The 17,421-nt window shown below is 40.6% G+C and overlaps 1 protein-coding gene across 3 annotated transcripts; it reads left to right on the top strand.

Annotated features, from left to right (window-relative positions):
* Positions 1–1,974: 1,974 nt before the first annotated feature.
* zc3h7ba (zinc finger CCCH-type containing 7Ba) lies at positions 1,975–16,828 on the top strand. 3 transcript variants are annotated; one of them, XM_056402088.1, is made up of 23 exons: positions 1,982–2,275; positions 2,578–2,645; positions 2,786–2,822; positions 4,056–4,253; positions 5,360–5,518; positions 6,582–6,662; positions 6,875–6,934; positions 7,101–7,155; positions 7,296–7,453; positions 7,684–8,296; positions 8,557–8,618; positions 8,720–8,813; positions 9,767–9,928; positions 10,698–10,903; positions 11,361–11,461; positions 11,574–11,755; positions 12,604–12,689; positions 12,783–12,955; positions 13,184–13,289; positions 13,448–13,556; positions 14,808–14,944; positions 15,074–15,243; positions 16,106–16,828. In XM_056402088.1, exons 2-23 carry the CDS (start codon positions 2,587–2,589, stop codon positions 16,284–16,286), a joined length of 3,189 nt encoding a protein of 1,062 aa, XP_056258063.1. In that variant the 5' UTR covers positions 1,982–2,275; positions 2,578–2,586; the 3' UTR covers positions 16,287–16,828. The 3 variants fall into 3 exon arrangements, 2 of the variants coding, with proteins under 2 accessions (XP_056258063.1, XP_056258062.1); XM_056402087.1 differs by having other exon boundaries at positions 12,780–12,955; XR_008830176.1 differs by lacking the exons at positions 15,074–15,243; positions 16,106–16,828 and having other exon boundaries at positions 1,975–2,275; positions 12,780–12,955; positions 13,184–13,293.
* Positions 16,829–17,421: the final 593 nt, after the last annotated feature.

Below are 17,421 nucleotides of genomic sequence, written 5' to 3'. Positions count from 1 at the left end.
ATTGAAATACAAAATGGCAGTCATTATTAATTGTAATTTCTATTTATTTATTTATTTATTTATTTATTGTCTTTAGTACAGATCTGATCACAGGGCATCACAACAGACTACACAGAGTTTGTAGTTTTAGTTATTGTTGTGTTATTTATCTGTGTAACTGAGACAGTTTTTGAGTAGTTTTGAAAGAACTGATCAATTATAATCAATAGATAGGAATGTGTTATAAGGTGGTTAGTGCTGTTGAGGAAAGGAGACTTCATGAAAAGGGAAAAAGTCGTGAGAAATGTTGATATATTATGTTTTTTTTGTCCATTTTATCTTAAAATAACAGACATTTTTATCTTCATATTTTTTTCATTTTGTCTTTTTTTTCTTTAAAATAATTCTGTCTTTAAAGTTGCATGTTTTTGTTGAAGAAGTTGATGACTGATGCTTCATGTGTGATTTTATTGTGACCATGATGAAATTGGTTTTGTTGATGTTTGTACTCGGTCGTCTGCTCCTACAATTAATGACAGAAATATCATTATTCTCTTCTCTAATTGCAATAAATAAACCCTTCACACGGTTATTGGTGTTTAAACCTCTTCTGTTATGAACCTGCATTACGAGAAAATCTTTCCCCTGATAAAGATGAACCTCGTCTTAAAGAAACCATGAACATTGCAGTGTACTTTTAGAAAACACTTGACATTTCAATATCAAAAGACTAGTTTACAAACTGCTGTGAACATTTTAGAGTAGTTGTAGTCAAGATCAAGAATTTTAATCAAACTTCAGAAAACAGCTTTCGAACAAGGTTTTCATCTGATTTATTTTAGTGTAAAATAAACAGAAACTGAAAATGTTGTATGCACAGACTGTCACTATTTCATTCCCATTTCTTATGACAATGCTGGAAATGACTGAAACTGCAGCTGTTATTGTGCTGGTACCTGGGTGAAACCCGGACTGCTGTGTGGTAAATTCAGTGAGTCAATAAAAGCACAAAACCAGAAGATTAAAGGTTGTGTGGACTATCGTCAGCGCCACTAGATGTCGCACTACACCACCTGCATCTCAGACCAAAACAAACACTTTGTCTGCCACACCCTCGGCGTCTGTTAGAGCACAACGGCTACGGTGGCCCTGAGGGTCAACACACTGCAGCTTAAGAAAACACATACAAATGAACAAACGTGCTGCAAATTCAGAAAACATCCTCATCAAGTTTAGTTTATATCCCCAAGACAACAAGCCATGCTTTCTTGGGTTTTTAAATTGTACAATCTGAAATATAATAATATATATATAATATATATATATACAGTATATATATATATATATATATAACTTTAAGAAAGACAGCTTTGACTTCCAGTGGAGAAGAAGATGACGTCTTGCTATCAAAGAGGTGAAACGTGTGGTTTACAACAATTCATTTAGTTTGGGAGTGGCAATGATTTGGGGCTAGTGATGGATGAATAGCAGCCTACTTATTAAAAATAAAAAACAACATCAAATGAACGTGAACTAGTTCATTTTCATCTGTATAAACTGAACTTTGAACTGGTTCTTTTTAAGTGTGAACTGGCACAACACTGGTGTCAGCTATAGTCTCCAGGGAGCCCAGAAATGGCAATATATGGGGGAAATCTTAACAGAGATCGAGAGCATCTTAAACATGGCATTAAAATAATTCTGCCAAAAGTTGACCAGAAGTGGACAGAAATAAGATAAGATAACATAAGATAAGAATATTCCTTTATGGGAAAAACAGATTGCCAAACGGCAAGAACCAAATACTTAAAAGAAGATAAATGACACAATAAGATAAAATATAATATCTACATGAGTAAAATCAGGATTCAAAAGAAAAGAAAAGAAAAGAAAAGAAAAGAAAAGAAAAGAAAAGAAAAGAAAAGAAAAGAAAAGAAAAGAAAAGAAAAGAAAAGAAGTTCACGTGTCCCTAATCCTCTTCCGTACAGAAGAGCGAGTGGTTGTAGGCGGAGTCTGTTTGCAGGAAGTGGAGCCTGACAGACTGAACTCAGGGCCGGAAGGCTCCTCCCCTCATTAAAGGGCCAGTGTAGAGATTTGCAGCTGGATCATGGGTGGACTGGAGCTGCTGGGAATCGAAACTTAACCGGGAAGTTCGCGGGTTTCCTTCCTCCTCGGGTTGTTCATCATCGTCAGCACGACACTCTCGGGCTGCTAAAAGTTTTAATGTATTTTATTTCCTCAGCATGACACGCTGGTGAAACTTGCCTCGGTTCAATGAACTTCCTCACTTCATCAGGTAGGTGTGTTTGAAGTCGGTCCAGTCCGCGCCATGATGGGCCGAGGGAGCGTGCAGGGTCAGGGGCTTGTTTGCTGGATATATATATGTGTGTGTGTGTGTGTGTGTGTGTGTGTGTGTGGGGGGGGGGGGGGGGGGGGGCTTTAACACTGAACGAGCATGAACACAGGGTCAGTGAGTGTTTTTTGCACGATGTGCCAGAGAGCTGGTTGTGTGTTTGGTTTCTACTCCTGAAGGAAGTGGGCGTACATTCATGTCAACATAAACATCAGCCATTAAATCCACTTGTCTTCCTCCTATAGTGAACAATCATGGAGCCTGCCAGACAAAAGCGCAAGGAGGAGATAAGCAAAGCTCTGAAATTTATCCAGTGAGTTTTAGTTTTGTTTTTTGTTTTATTTGAAGGAAAATGGAAAGTGAAACCTGCCCTGTCTCTGAATGACTCATATCCTCGATAAACAAGCTGTGTCAGTACTTTGCTGAGTGTGTTTACTTGTGTTTTTGTTCAAGGTCTTCCCTGGCTTATCCAGAGCCCGAGGGCTACCAGGTACCAGCTGTTATTAACAAACACAGTGTTATGTCTGTCTCCACTGTCTTTTCCTCTTTGCACTCTTGGGTTTTCATGCATTTTTTTAATGATCCACAATCACTTGGTCATAAGTTGCTGCTGAACTCACACAGACCTCTCAGTGTGCTTTCTGTTTTCCTGCCGTCTCTCTGTTCATTCTCGGCTTCATGTAAAACTAAAACGGGACATTTTATGTTTTTAAGTTTTCCCTTCTCAGAGGCAGAGTTGATCTTTAGCTTCAGATGTTTTTCCAAGTCTTGCCTCAGTACAATCACTCGCTGTAATAATTTCTCCTGTCTGCCTTTTGCAAGGAAACGTGGCTCAAAGTAATTCAGACTTCATCTCTCTGAGTTAGCCAAAACAAGTCATAGTATTTTTATTACAAAATTCCCTCTGTGCTGTAGCAAGAAAAAACAGCCCTAGTAAACACAGATACTCAGAAGACTGTTAATGTGAAGGCCAGTTGATTTTTAGCAATATACAAACCACCTTGGGTCCAGATTAAAATATCTAAACCAACAACCATGTTTTTGTTTTTTAGTGACCTGTTTTGACACTTATTCTACGGACTGGAACCACATTTTGTTGACATGCACGGTTCTAGTGCCTCCATCTTTTATATTTTTAATAAATATAAAAATGACGGTGATATGATTTTTGTTGGTGCTTGTAGCGAACAATCACGCTCCCTCACGTCTGGAGGATTTGATGCGTAGGCCGGGGCGTCTCTGTCGCACCACAACGCTTCATTTACGATCTGTTGTTGTGAGACATTTTACCTTTTTTATCAAGAAGAAAACTGCAGCCCTCGTCTCAACATATATGAGACGATATGATCCTCTAACGCTTCCTGTAGCACCGTCATCAGGTCAAACTTAAAATTGTCCAGTACACTGGTTTGGTTTTTGGTTGCCTGGAATGAATAATGAAAGTGTGATATTTTCCCGTACTCTGAAGTCTCTACTCGGCATTTCATTGGACATTTTTTCTGCATCCCGTCATGATTTGCTTATCTGTCGTGTGTCTGACCTTGATCTTGGTTAAAAGCTAAATAACTAAATAAAAAAAAATAAAAAAAACCATCCTCCTCCTTTCCTGAACCACTTGTTGGTATTTTCAGACCCTTTGTTCTTACTATCCACCGTGACTGTGTGAAATCATTCACAAAACATGAAGAGCATACTCCCTCTTTTTCCTCTTCCTCCTCCCCAGGACTTCCTCACCCGGCTCGTGTGCAACCTGCTCGATGAGGGCAACGCCTTGTTCAGAGACGGAGAGTGGGAGCAGGCCGCGAGAGAGTTCAGCGAAGGCCTGAACGTCTCGTGCTACGCCGCGGGAGAGGACATCCAGATCCCCCAAGTGTTGATGGAGAGCCTGTATGTGAACCGGGCTGCTGCCTACCACAGTCTGGTGAGACACATCTGCTCCTGTGTGTTTCTGAGACGCTGCGTCGTTCTGCAGCAGCGCAGCCGAGACACGTGTAGAGATCTGTTTGGGCAATGTTTGCCGCTGTGATCAACACTTCTACACACCCAAACCTGATCTGAGCGTGAGTCAGTCAACTGTGGAGCCACGTAAAAATCGAATCAACCCTAAATAATTACTGGTTGAAGTTATTTTCAAACAATTTTTCAACTTCAAAGATCAAAGGTCACGGGTGTGGTGACCTCACAAATCATGATTTTGGCCTTGTTAATGCGATATGTCCAGAACTCTTCAAGGGAATCCCTTCAAATTTTGCACAAATGTTCATTTAGACTGAAGGATGAACTCATTAGATTTTGGGGGTCAAAGGTCAAAGTCAGTGTGACCTCACAACACACTTTTCAGTCATTACTCGACTCTGGATAAACAGGGATGTGACCTGGAACTAGACTAATTGATAATGAAAGTAAGTTTTAGTTGGTAAATCACTTTTTGCATTTAGGTATTCTGTTCGCTCAATGATTGATTCAAAAATAATTCACACATCATTTTTGAAAATGTAAATAACTTTAACCAACATTGAAATAGCTGGTGTTTTTCACCAGCCTCTGTTGTCCTGAATGACAAATCAAGAAAGAAAAAAAAACTTCATTAGTGATATTTAAATCAAATAATATACATAACTTAATCTCCAGATACGAGGGTATGGGAAGAGAGAAACTGCAGATTAACTTTGCCGCACACATTCCTACAGCTACTAACGGATCACAGAATTTGGACCCATCGATATATGGACTTTAAACTCGGCGTATAACCTGGAATTTCCGTTTTCGACGTTTCAACAAAGACGTTTCAACTCTGTTCTCGTCGCTCCTCACACCTGAGTTATGAAGCTGCCTCTAAGAACAATGCCACTCTGATTTACTACGCGGAGCAGCACTAAATCATTTAGATGTGTTTATCAGCAGCACCAGGCCACTGAGCTTAAACCTGAAAGATCCTCAACATTGTACATTGTTTTTGCATTAGTTTGCTTTTGCTTACTTCACTTGCTCCTCATTTGAGCTCTTTGCATATCCTGTTTTCTACAGGGGGAATATGAGCGAGGCGTGAAGGACTGCGACAGAGCTCTTGAAGGGTGTAAGGAAAGCCGCAGGGCCCTGTACAGGAAGGCGCTGTGTTTGAAGGAGCTGGGGAAGTACAAGGAGGCCTACAACTGCACCACGGACTGTCTGCTTATCACTCGACTGGTAAAGGAAAGAGAGGATTGGCAGAGTTGATGCAAATGGGTCTGAGAGAAACCTCAATGCAAATCTGGTATTTTCATTCGCAGCAACGTCGCTTCGTGGAGTAGGAGCGTGTGGTGATGGAGGGAAGTGGTGGTTGAGTCTTGAAGTGAAATACATTATGTTCAGATTCTGACCTTTTTGTTTGTACCAGAGTTAAACTCCTGTCATACTTCACAGCAGGGGTCCGCAAGTACGTTTTTCTAATCCATTAATCACAGGCTAATTTAAGATATTGATAAAAAATGCAACTGGGAGAGAAAGAGCATTTGATCATCTTTTTGTTATAATCTCAATTGACGATCTTGGTCATCATCCGAACTTTTCATAGACTGATTTACTGAACTCATGGTAATTATTTCATATCACACATCGTATGTGCGTTCCTGTAGAACTTCCTTTCATAACTTTTCAGAATAAAAGATAATAATCTGGTGGAACAGATATTATCCGCAAGCCACCAGTTGCCAACCGCTACTGTGCAGTTTGAGGAAGTGTTTAAATTGAGCTGCTTGTAAGAAGCCAAAGGTTAAAGGTTCATTCTTGGCATGCCGCCCTCAGGATGGATCCTGACGACTTTTGTGTTTCCCAGACTTTTATTTCGCACCAGCAGCAGCTCAAGAATGTGTCCGTTACTTCCACGTTACATTACGTCTTGATACCTGTCGTGTTTCCGTCATCCTCACCTGTGCTTTATGTTTCATGCTACTAGCTAACCGCTGCCTAAATCCAGCCTCACAGTGCTGCTAGCATGTCTGCAGACTCTTAGTCTTGTTTCCAGAGCAGATGGAGTTTGCATAGTTGTCATGAAGCGAGTGGCAATGACATCACTGATGATTTTTTATTTTATTTGTTAAAACCTAAAAGATGATTAGTGTCTCTTTATCACTTGTTACATGAATCTTAAAGCACTTTCTCTTTGCAAGGTGAGATGAACAGTCTTTACTGATACTCTGTCTGTAGCTCAGACTTGTAGCTTGTGCACTGGATTCATTCATTCATTCTTCTTCTGTTTACTCTTCCACAGGATAAAGATGTGAACGAGCTCGCTCAGGAGCTGGCCATCCGCCTAGGACTGAAAAATCGAAAACCCTATGTCAGCGCAAAGGTCGGTAAAGCGATTATTCTTTAGATTTCGTTCACTGAGGAATCCAAGACAAGAATGTTTCTAGGTTTTCAGGTGGATGAACTCTTTTATCACAGTGTGCATGACTTTATATTTGGAAATCAACATGTAAATCATGGCAAAGTATATTTAGAGTAAACTTTATTTGGATAGTTTTGTCTCTCATATCCGCTTTGTTATCTTGTCTTTTCCAGGAGGACGCACTTATAACGACAGACGTCACAAACGGAAACACGACTGCTGAAGCCGTCAAGGCAAGTTCCACATGGTCCCGAACATTCAGCACCAAACATTGAAAAATAGAATTACGACCTTGCGGTTGTATTCCTCCGCCAACGAATCCAGTTGCATTTAATTAATGTGTGAATTCCTTGAGTTATGAAAACATAGTGATGTTTTTCCCTCCCTCTCCTCTTCCAGGTGTCTGGTGCTAATTTAGGAAATGGCGTGAATCCTCTGAGTGGCCTCGCACCAGGTGTGAATTCATCTTGACTTTAACTTGATTAAAACTGTTCTGCATTAACAACAAGAGAGAGAGTCTCCACTGTCTGTTTCCATTATAAAGCTCTGGAAGAAAAACGTTGTGGAAAATAAATTCCCTCTGCTTCTCTGCAGTCAGCTTCCGCAGCATGCCTCAATCCGTGATTCCCCCTGCGCCACCCGCCGCCTCCTCGTCGCCCGCCACGGTGGACGCTTTGGAGGACTCCGAGCTGATGGGAGATGACTTAGACAGTCTGCTCGACTGCTTCCCCACCGAGCAGGAGTCAACTGAGGTAAAAAAAAAAAAAAAGAAATTGTTTGTGCTGTGCTTCACACAGATATTTACCCTCTGTCTAAAAACGCAGCCCCTCCCATTCCTTTTGAGACATGGCTGCTGTGTCAAATGGCATGAACTTGGAGAGTCACTGAAAATCAAACCTGTAAGAAAAGAAACAGAAATCAATATTGTGCATTTGTTCACTTTTTTTTCCTTCAGTCAAGTTCCTCTCTCCATGTTTTACAGACATGCATCCAGGCGCCATTCTCACCTCCCAGCAGGACTTCCACTTCCGCGCACACGGTCCCTTCGGTCCTGCCCGACCCAACACCCCAGCTCCCCCCGGCCTTCTTCATCTCGGCCGTCAGCCAACTCAACTCCCTTGACTCCTTTCCAGGTGGCGAGCAAAGCACTACGACTGCAGCACTGGATACCCTGGACGACCTTTTGACCTCACAGAGTCTTCATGCCTTAGACAACTTCTCAGGAGTTGGAGGCGGTGCAGGTACTCCGAATTTAGGCCTGACCTCTGCGGCGCTGGATACCCTGGATGGCCTCGATTCCCTGGATGACTTCTTGGATACAACGCCAAGTGCTGCTGCTGCTGAGGAAGTTAATGAATCCAAAACAGAACTGGAGACGGAAGAAAAGTCCCTTGATGATTTGCTGGACGAACTAGACACCCTGGAGACCGTCTCTGATCCAGCTGGTCAGTGTGGTGATGTCCCTACAGTTGGTGCGAAAGCTGTGACCCAGCTCGACTCCCTTGATGCCCTGGACTCGTTTCCCTCAGTGACTCTGCCAGCGGTCTCCGTCGGGGGAACAGGCCTGGACTCGCTCTCCGATTTCAGCTCAATTGGTGATTATCGTTTATTACTTCGTTTATTACTTTGCTAAGAGATGCTGCAATTATCTAATGGCTTTAACCTACAGTTGTGATTCCCAAACCTTGGACTTTTAGATGTCTGAAGAAGAACTGCTGTAATTTACAAGAAAAAAAAAAAAAAATCCTTATATAAATCTGTGCACAAGAGATGTATGATACAGGTACCGTGTGATTGATTTAAATTTCAAGCAACTTCCATAACATGTAACTGATGTTCTCTTATTGCTCGTCAGGTATCTCGAGCGCTCTCCCCGCTGTAGCTCCAGCAACACGACCTGTAAAGAGCAACTACAGAGTAAGAGATTATCTGGCTTCTGTTACCAGCTGTTTTTTTTTTTTGTCTGTTCTGTTGGCATTAACTGAAATCTTATTCTTACTGTGGCAAAAAAAAAAAAGGAGAGGAAAAACCAAGCGCTGGTTACAGTCTCCAACCCACTGTCCTCCACCCACGAGTTCCTGCAGGCCTGCTCCGCCTGTTTCCCTCGGGAAGGTACGTTTAGAGCAACTGTAATCATAAGTATTGATTTGTAGATATTCACAGAATTACATCAGTCCCTCCAGAAGAGTCACAAATTCCCCGAGAAATCTGCACGACCTCAAATGTTTGTCACAATCACCGCAACTTTTCTGCAAATTTGATCAATCATCATCACAGTTTCCCGCGGAGTCGAACCAATCACACCAGTCCCTGTACAAAACCTTGATGTACGTCACCGAACTCACTTCATTGTTTCTGGTTTTGAAGTGTGTTGTTAAAGCCCCATTCACACGTGAAAAGCTCTACCTTATAAATAGTTTATTTGCTTGTGCAGTTTCATTGCAAAAAAAACTTTAGTACCATTTCACATTTTACTGCCCTTTGTTAAAGATTTATAAATGGTTTATAATTAGGTTATTAATTTAAAAATCAGAAATAAACAAGTTCTAACACAGTTTTCATACATTGATGCAGACTCACTATTTGGCAAGATCAAGTTAATGCATACTACTCATTAATCTGTCTAATGAGTTGCTATTATTTATAACTGGTAAAAGAGCCTTACATTAACTCGGTAATAAAGGATGATGTGTTTTAAACTTTACATTAAGGCTCCTTTTTACCAGTTATAAATAGTAACTTCACAGTACAAATAAAAGTGGGCTCACTATTTGGCAAGCATGTGTTATAACATCTTATAAATGATTTATAATAAAGTGTTAACCGCTAATTAAGTCATTCATAAATCCCTAAGAAGGGGAGTCTTATTGTGATCTAAAAACGTTGCAACATGAATCACAATTTAAAAGAAAAGCTTCTGTGAAATCAGAATTTTAGCCACAACAATCCCAGAAAGAGCCTGTGAAATCCTGGAGGGACTTTTACAATCATATCGTTCAATAACAGAAACATCAGCTCTTACTTTTGTCCCTAATTCTGTACATTTGTGTAACATTTGTTTTCAGGTCGAGGGATAAATACGTTTGTTCACAAGCCGGACCTGGTTCACAGCTGCGAGCGAGACATTCTGTTGTGTAGACGAAAGGCGGGTCATCCTTCAGAGTGGACCAGAGTGCGACTGATGCCCGCTCACACGTCCTTCAGAGGGCCCTTTGTGCTCTGCAGGAGTAAGGATCACAGAATCAAATGAAAGATTGATATCAGGGTGTCATCTTACGCTCCTGCTAGTGGGACGGGATGTTACTGATTGGTCAATACGCACATGTGACGCTCTCATAGGCGTGATACTAGTTTGTAGCTGTTGGAGGGAAAACACCTGGATGTTTGTGTCCCATCTGTAAACTATAAAGCTTCTCCTACAGTTCAATTACCCTCAAAAAACACTTTGGTCCAGCAAACAAATGTCTATATAATAAAAGTATTACGTGGGCAGACTAGTTGGTCCAGATATCTGGTGCCCAGAGGATAAACCCTGATGACCTGGTGATCCTCTAAATTCATCTAGTGCCACAAGAAACTATTTTCTGACACTGTAAAAACATTCCCATCAGCCTCAGCTGAACTTTGTGTCACTAATTAGCAAATGTTAGCATGCTAACACGCTAAACTAAGACAGTAAACATTATACCCATGCTAAATGTAAGCATGTTAGCGTTGTTATTGTGAGCATGTTAGCAATGCTGATGTTAGCATTTAGCTCAAAGCAGTGCTGTGCCTTGTAGCCGCTAGCAAAAGCTGTACAAGAATGCTAACTAAGCTACCACATTGATTGGTCAGACACAGTGTGAGGGAACTGGAGACTAATGGATCCAGGAAACCAGCCATGCCAGTCACATGCTAACTGCTGTAATTCAAACAGCTGTGTAGTCAAAGAGGGAAGTTGTAATCAAAAAGGATTGGTTAACATGACTGGTGTGTGTTTTCCTTCGCGTCCAGAGCTGCTGGATACGGGCGACTGTAAGTTCGGAGAGGATTGTACGTTTGCCTACAACCAGCTGGAGATCGATGTTTGGACAGAGGAGAGGAAGGGGATGCTGGACAGAAGCCTGCTGTTTGAACCGGCGTCCGTCACACTGGACCCTGTAACCAGCATCATACGCCTCCTGCAGGAACACAAGGGCACGTTCATGTTCCTCTGTCAGGTCAGTGCACTGCTACAGTTGATTTATCATTTTACAAACCTGCTTTCAACTCTCTGTCATGTCTGTTTTACTTATTTTTGCTATTATATATATATTCTTAAGTATTTTATTATTCTCTTTTCTGTTCTAATATTTAATTATGGTTTATTGTAGAAATATCGACGTTTACTATTTTCTAATGTCACTATGTATATTATTATTCTTCTGTATCCTGTAATATTTTCCAGAAATTATGTTTTCCCTAAATGTTTTAACATGTTCACGTTTCCCTGAAATCATGCGCGATAACAAACACAATGTCTCATAATAATCACAATAGATTTATTCATTAATATTCATTTATTAAGACATTCATCCTCTTAATTTAATGTGTCTGTGTCTTCTTTGTTCCTTTCTGTTGTTGGTCTTGTTTTTGTTTTGTTTCTTCTCCTCTTTATTTGTGTCTCTGTCTCTCTAGGAATGCTATGACAGTAAACCTCGAATCATCAGTAAGCGCTGCAGAGTCAGTCACACCACCTGCTCGAACTTGGACGCTCTCCACGCCTTTGACGCTAACAAGTGAGCATGTTTCCAACGAATGTGTCCCTGCGAGTCCTCGTCCTCTTACCTAACTCTCGCTCTTTCTCTCACTCCTGAACACACCTTGATTTCTGCCTCTTTGCCCCTTCAGGTGTTTGGCATTTGTGGTGAGGACCCACAATGTGAACTACAGAAAGGTGCGTCCGCTGAGCGTCCTGTGCCAGCTGGATTTGTGCCACCAAGCCATCCGGTACGGCTGCCAGAGAGAGAACAACTGCCATTACGCCCACTCCATCATCGAGCTCAAGACCTGGAGAGTGCAGCGACACACAGGTACAGACACAGGTGACGTGTCGACACATCAGGCACATGCAGTGGAAACACTCGCAACGATTTCATTTGTTAACTTGGGGAAAAAAAAGGTAAACACTGAAGAGATGACAAAATATATCATTAAAGTAGAATTAGGTGTAAACAGTTTTGATTCATATTTGCTTACTTTTAAAGATGCATTTATCAATATTTATTAATTAATTAACTGTCACTGTTCTAATTCACATTCCCCACTCTCATCAGTGTCGTTTCCTGAAGCAGTTTTTAGTGGAAAAGCTCTTTTAAAAAGAATAAAATAAAAAAATAAAAAACTCCCTCGGGAGTTGGTAGAGACCAAAAGGAGAAGAAGAAAGCGTGAATATTAAACTTATATTTACCAGGTGCTGTTGCTCCATGTCTGTGTGTGAAAATATTAGTTTGTCCATGTGATGATGGTTTATTCTGCTGCCTTCAAGTGGCTGAAAAAATCAATCAAAACTGTTAATTGAACAATCCTCTTGTGGCACTGATGTTCCTCCTGCTCCATGTCTGGGCCTGTTCTGGATTTCATCACAGTTTATTATTGTTGACCAGATCAAATCAACCATATTAAAGCAGGATTACATATAAACGGTCATTACATACCACAAATGTGTTATTTTCCCTCCTCTACAAGGCAGATAAAGATTTATAGAGGTAAAAAAAACAACAACTGTTAAATGAGTTATTAAATGTGGTTAAAATAATGATAATTAAAGGTAGTGTAGAAATGTCCCTTTTCAATATTGCGGGTGAAAACCAGAAGATGGCAGCAGCTTGTCTCAAAATGAAACCTAATTTCTGTGTCTGTGTGTTTGTGATATTTACAGGTATCAGCCCTGATGAGATTGTGAAAGTAGCCGCAAAGTATTATGACAAGCAGGAGCAAGACTCAAGCAAACAGAAAGGGAATAGAGTAAGAGACAATTATCTTTTTTATTGAAAGAACACTGTTTCTGCAGCACGCAGCGTTTAAACGTAACTTGTCCTGCATCGTCTCTGTAAGCAGTTGTCTTCTGGAGGTGGTGGGAGCAAACCAAGAGGAGGAGGAGGAGGAGGAGGAGGAGCTGGGAAGAATCTGAACATGAAGATGAAGTTTGCCTGCGCTCAGTGCTGGCGGGACGGTCTGATCAGTGAACCAGAAAAGGCCCTCAAGTACTGCACTGCCAAGGCCAGACATCCGTGAGTAGAAATATATAAATATATCTGCAAAGTTCCTGTAAAAGTCAAGAAAATGTGTATTTAATGTTAAATATCAGGACATCAAATGTGGGAATGAAATTTTAAAGATTGCTTAAAAAAAACATATCACAAACACAAATCACTGGTGCCTTCAGATAAACCTGCCAACATCACGATGAAACAAATTAAAGTAAACTTTATCTGTCCTCCTTGTGACATCGTCTTCAGCTGGACTAAAGACAGACGGGTCCTGCTGGTCAAGTCCTTAGAGAGAAGTAAATGGGTTCAGGTCCGACCACTGCCGCACGCCAAGAACTTCCCTCTGCAGTATGATGTAGGTGTGCGTCCTCTGTTCCTTTTGCACTTGAACGCATCAAATATTTTTGTCTTCCTCACTCTTTCTTGCAATGTTTGCTACGCTTTGCACGTGTGCTTCTTCAAAGATTCGAAGAAGTTTTGTCCTGCACATGGTGATCTGTGTTGTCTTCACAGATATGCACCCAGGTTTTGGAGAAAAGGAAATGTAACTACACAGGGAAGTGCACCTTCGCTCACAGCCAAGAGGAGAGGGAGATGTGGATGTATATGAAGAATAATGACTGTGAGTTATTAAAATCCCTCTACATTACAGTTTCCATTAAATAATAAAGTTACATTGAAAACTTACCCAACATAAGTTACGAGTTTAGGCTAGTTTTTTTTTTTAAACAATATTTTTTATCAATTTTTCACACAAAGAGCGAGACAGCACAGATGTTACCAAACTGCCAAACAGAAATCAATTAACTTGCATCAAATGAATTATCATAACCACATTGTTACCATCATAAACATTCTTGTTTACATTATTATCATGTCGAAGGGATGAAGAGAACAAAACACACACAAAAATATAATGATAAAAATTACTAAAATAAATAAAATAAAAACAGTGTGGGCGCCCCTTCTGCAATAGGTCAACAAGATCACCAGGAAGATCATCTAGGAAAGGGTGGCAGATATCGTCATGGTCAATACGTCATCATTACCCCTAAAGCTTAAATATCTCTGTATACTGCTGTGTGACGTTGAGAAACTTGTACAATGGAGATTAAGTGCAGTTTAACTCCTACGATGTGATGAACATTAATTTAAAAAAGTCTGACACTGCATTAATCAGGGTTCCTGCGGGTCAGTAAGAATGCTTTAGGAAAATAAGATCTGAAAATGTCTTATACTGTATTTACCCTGAATTTATTGTAGGTATTACATTTGCAGATAGTTTGTTTAAGACTGGTAGAAAAAAACAAAGCTAACAAAGCAATAATAATGATGGTGCTCCTTTTTCATGTCACAGACACACATTTGTTTTTAAGATGTGGTTATGCCGACACACTAGGGGGCGCTAACCTGGTAGTTTGGCATAAATCTACACTCAATGGTTTGCAGGTAGATAATTAAATAAAGGAAAAGTTACCTTGCAAAGTGAAGGTCTGCACTATTAAACATTAAGAACATGTTATTTTCCCTCTTTTTATCTAAAAATGAATCTGAAATTCTGTTGTAGGATTTAGAAAAATGTTTAGCAATAATAGGAAGTAATAGTTATTTCTACCAACATGCAAAATGAATGGTGTGGTGCTTTAATACATGTGCTGCTGCAGGTGTTTACATCTGAATTTTCTTCTCTGCCTCTATTTTAAAAGAGCATTTACAGGAGAGCAAAAACAAAAGTCTGAGTAAAAGAATCATTTCCACAGGGTTCGGTCTTAATCTTAATGTATTGAGGTCTTTAAAAGCTTTGATTACGGTGCAGTAAACCCTGTTTACATACAGACACCTACCGTCTGATTTTCTTTCTCTGTGCCTGCAGTGCTGGACATGCAGCAGATCTACGACATGTGGCTGACATTAACTGCCCAGAACCGCCAGGCAGATGGCGCCATGTTCACCCCGCCCGTTCCAGAGGAGAAATATATCGTCATGCCAACTGACTATGCCGAACCAATGGTGGGTTTTACATTTGTTTTTCAGTTCGATAAAGTCAAAGACCAAAAATAAAAAACAAAATGGCTCCACTGGCACCAAAGCTAAACCTTCCTGACCGTTCGACACCGCCGCTTCCTGTCTGTGCTTTAGAGCGGCTTCCACTGCCGTCTGTGCGGCAAACACAGTAACAGCGAGCGGCAGTGGCAGCAGCATATCTCCACCGAGAAGCACAAGGACCGAGTGTTCAGCTGCGAGGGAGAAGACGAGGCTCTGACGTGGAGCTACCGCTTTCCTGGAACAAACTTTGACCTCTGCCCCAAGTAAGACCTTTTTCCTGGATCAGTGTTTGGATTCAGAAAATGAGTCACTGTTGAAGGGATCCTTGGAAATCTGTTATTTTGTGGATCTTCCGGTGGTTTAACTTATCACCCTGCTGCAGTGACGTGGAAGAGACAGTCAGAGAAACGTTGCTGATGTTAAACCAACATTTAAGAAAAAAATATACTCGACAACTGTTTCCAGTGTTTCTAACGTCGTCTGAACGGTAGACAGGATTCAGCCACTCACATGTGGTCCTGAACATTATAGTTCTGTTATATGTATATGTATATATATATGTGTATACCCTGTATAAGGGTATAAAGGTTTGCTTCACTAGTACATTTTTATTCCTCCACGTCTGCGACAGTCGGAGCAGCAATCATCTTGTTTCCAGGTTGTCCGTCCGTCTCATTCTCGTGGACACGATATCTCAACAACGCCTCGACGGAACTTCTTCAAATTTGGTTAAAAACGTTCTCTTTAACTCAAGGATGAACCGATAAAATTCTTGTGGTCGAAGGTCAAGATCACGGTGACCTGAGAAAACATTTCCTAGCCATTACACCAAATTTCACACAAATGGTTAATAATTTATCTGACTGGATAAACAGGGATGTAACCTGGAACTAGTCTGAGTGGCGGAGCGATAAAACCACAAGGAGGTGATTCTAGTTTTAAGTAGATGTGATGAATTTCTATCTTAAAACTGCTCTGAATAATAGAAGTATATTAACAGTGTCTCACATAACTAATGCGTAATGTGAAGGGAGTCACTCAGACACAGAAAACTAGAACCAACGAGAGAAATAAAATGAAAATGAAAGATGTTAAAACGTTAATCATCCTGTTGATGACTGACAGGTTGGATGGCGGCTGCGCTGACGGTGTGTGCTGCGACTACGCCCACAGCCCGGAGGAGCTGCGGGAGTGGACCGAGAGGCGGGACTTCCTGCGACAGAAGCTGGCCAAAGCCAGGGAAGACATGCTCATCATGCCCGATGAGTTTGACTTTGGGAAGTACAACTTTTTACTTCAGGACTGAGAAGAATTGATGTTTTTGGCTTTGTGAGCCATTTTTGTAACGACCAAAGAATCATATCAGTGTATTAAGAGTTTTCAAGACAAAACCAAAATGAACAGATGACGAGATCAAACTAGCAAAGTGTCCAGCTTGAGATTTGCTTTCTCAAAATGCCGTATACCATTTACTTTAAATTGGTAAACTTTTAATTTCCTAAAACTATGTAAGGAGCTACTTGTATCGCTCTTAACTGTCCAGCTAAAACCTCAATACAAATTACTCAATGCTGTGAAAGTAAGACTCATGTTGGTGCTGCTCTGAAAAACACAGCAGACACAAACACAGTTGATCACGGAACATAAATAACAGGGTTTATATTTAATTTTGAATATTGTTTAGTTCTTTTCCCTTCAGTTAAAGCAGGGACTCGATAAAGAGACGAGAGCTTTCGTTCCATAGTTCACTCAGAGAGACGATGACTGACTGCATTAAAAATACACCCCACAAATGATGTTTCACTCTCAACCTTTAATACAAATAAAAATTGTATTGTTCAGTTCTAATTTGTACTGAAGCAAAGACTCGTTTGTTCTTCCTCCTCGCCGGCGACAGCCAGCGCCGTCCGTATGTACCTACGTCCATCCTGCCCGTTCTCGTGGACACGATATCTCAGAAACGCCTTGATGGAACTTCTTCGAATTTGGTACAAACGTTCACTTGGACTCAAGGAGCGACTGATTAGACTTTGGTGGCTAAAGGTCAAAGGTCACAGCGACCTCGGAGAACACTTTCAAGCCATAACTCCAGACAGAACATAGAAACTATGACAAAATTTCAAACAAATGCTTCATATTTTATCCGACTCTGGATAAATAGAGTTGTAACGTGGAACTAGTCTGAGTGGCGGAGGGATACAACAATGAGGTCTAATTCTAGTTTTACTTGAAACTTAACAAATTCAGATTTTATATGTAAAACAAAATGAGTTCATGATACATTGTAATAGAGCTAAAACCACCCAACAGCTTTGAACATTAAGAAATTAATAAATATAAAATGTATAATAATATAACACTCACAGGGGCCAATGTTCTGCAGTAAGTGCTGCTGTTTTTGATGAGTAAATGTTGCTAAAATACTTAAATAAATAACGTTT

Source organism: Seriola aureovittata, chromosome 17 (assembly GCF_021018895.1).
Source record: "Seriola aureovittata isolate HTS-2021-v1 ecotype China chromosome 17, ASM2101889v1, whole genome shotgun sequence".
Taxonomy (NCBI): Eukaryota; Metazoa; Chordata; class Actinopteri; order Carangiformes; family Carangidae; genus Seriola; species Seriola aureovittata.
The sequence above is the reverse complement of the archived record's forward strand: the minus strand, read 5'-3'. Positions and strand labels throughout refer to the sequence as shown.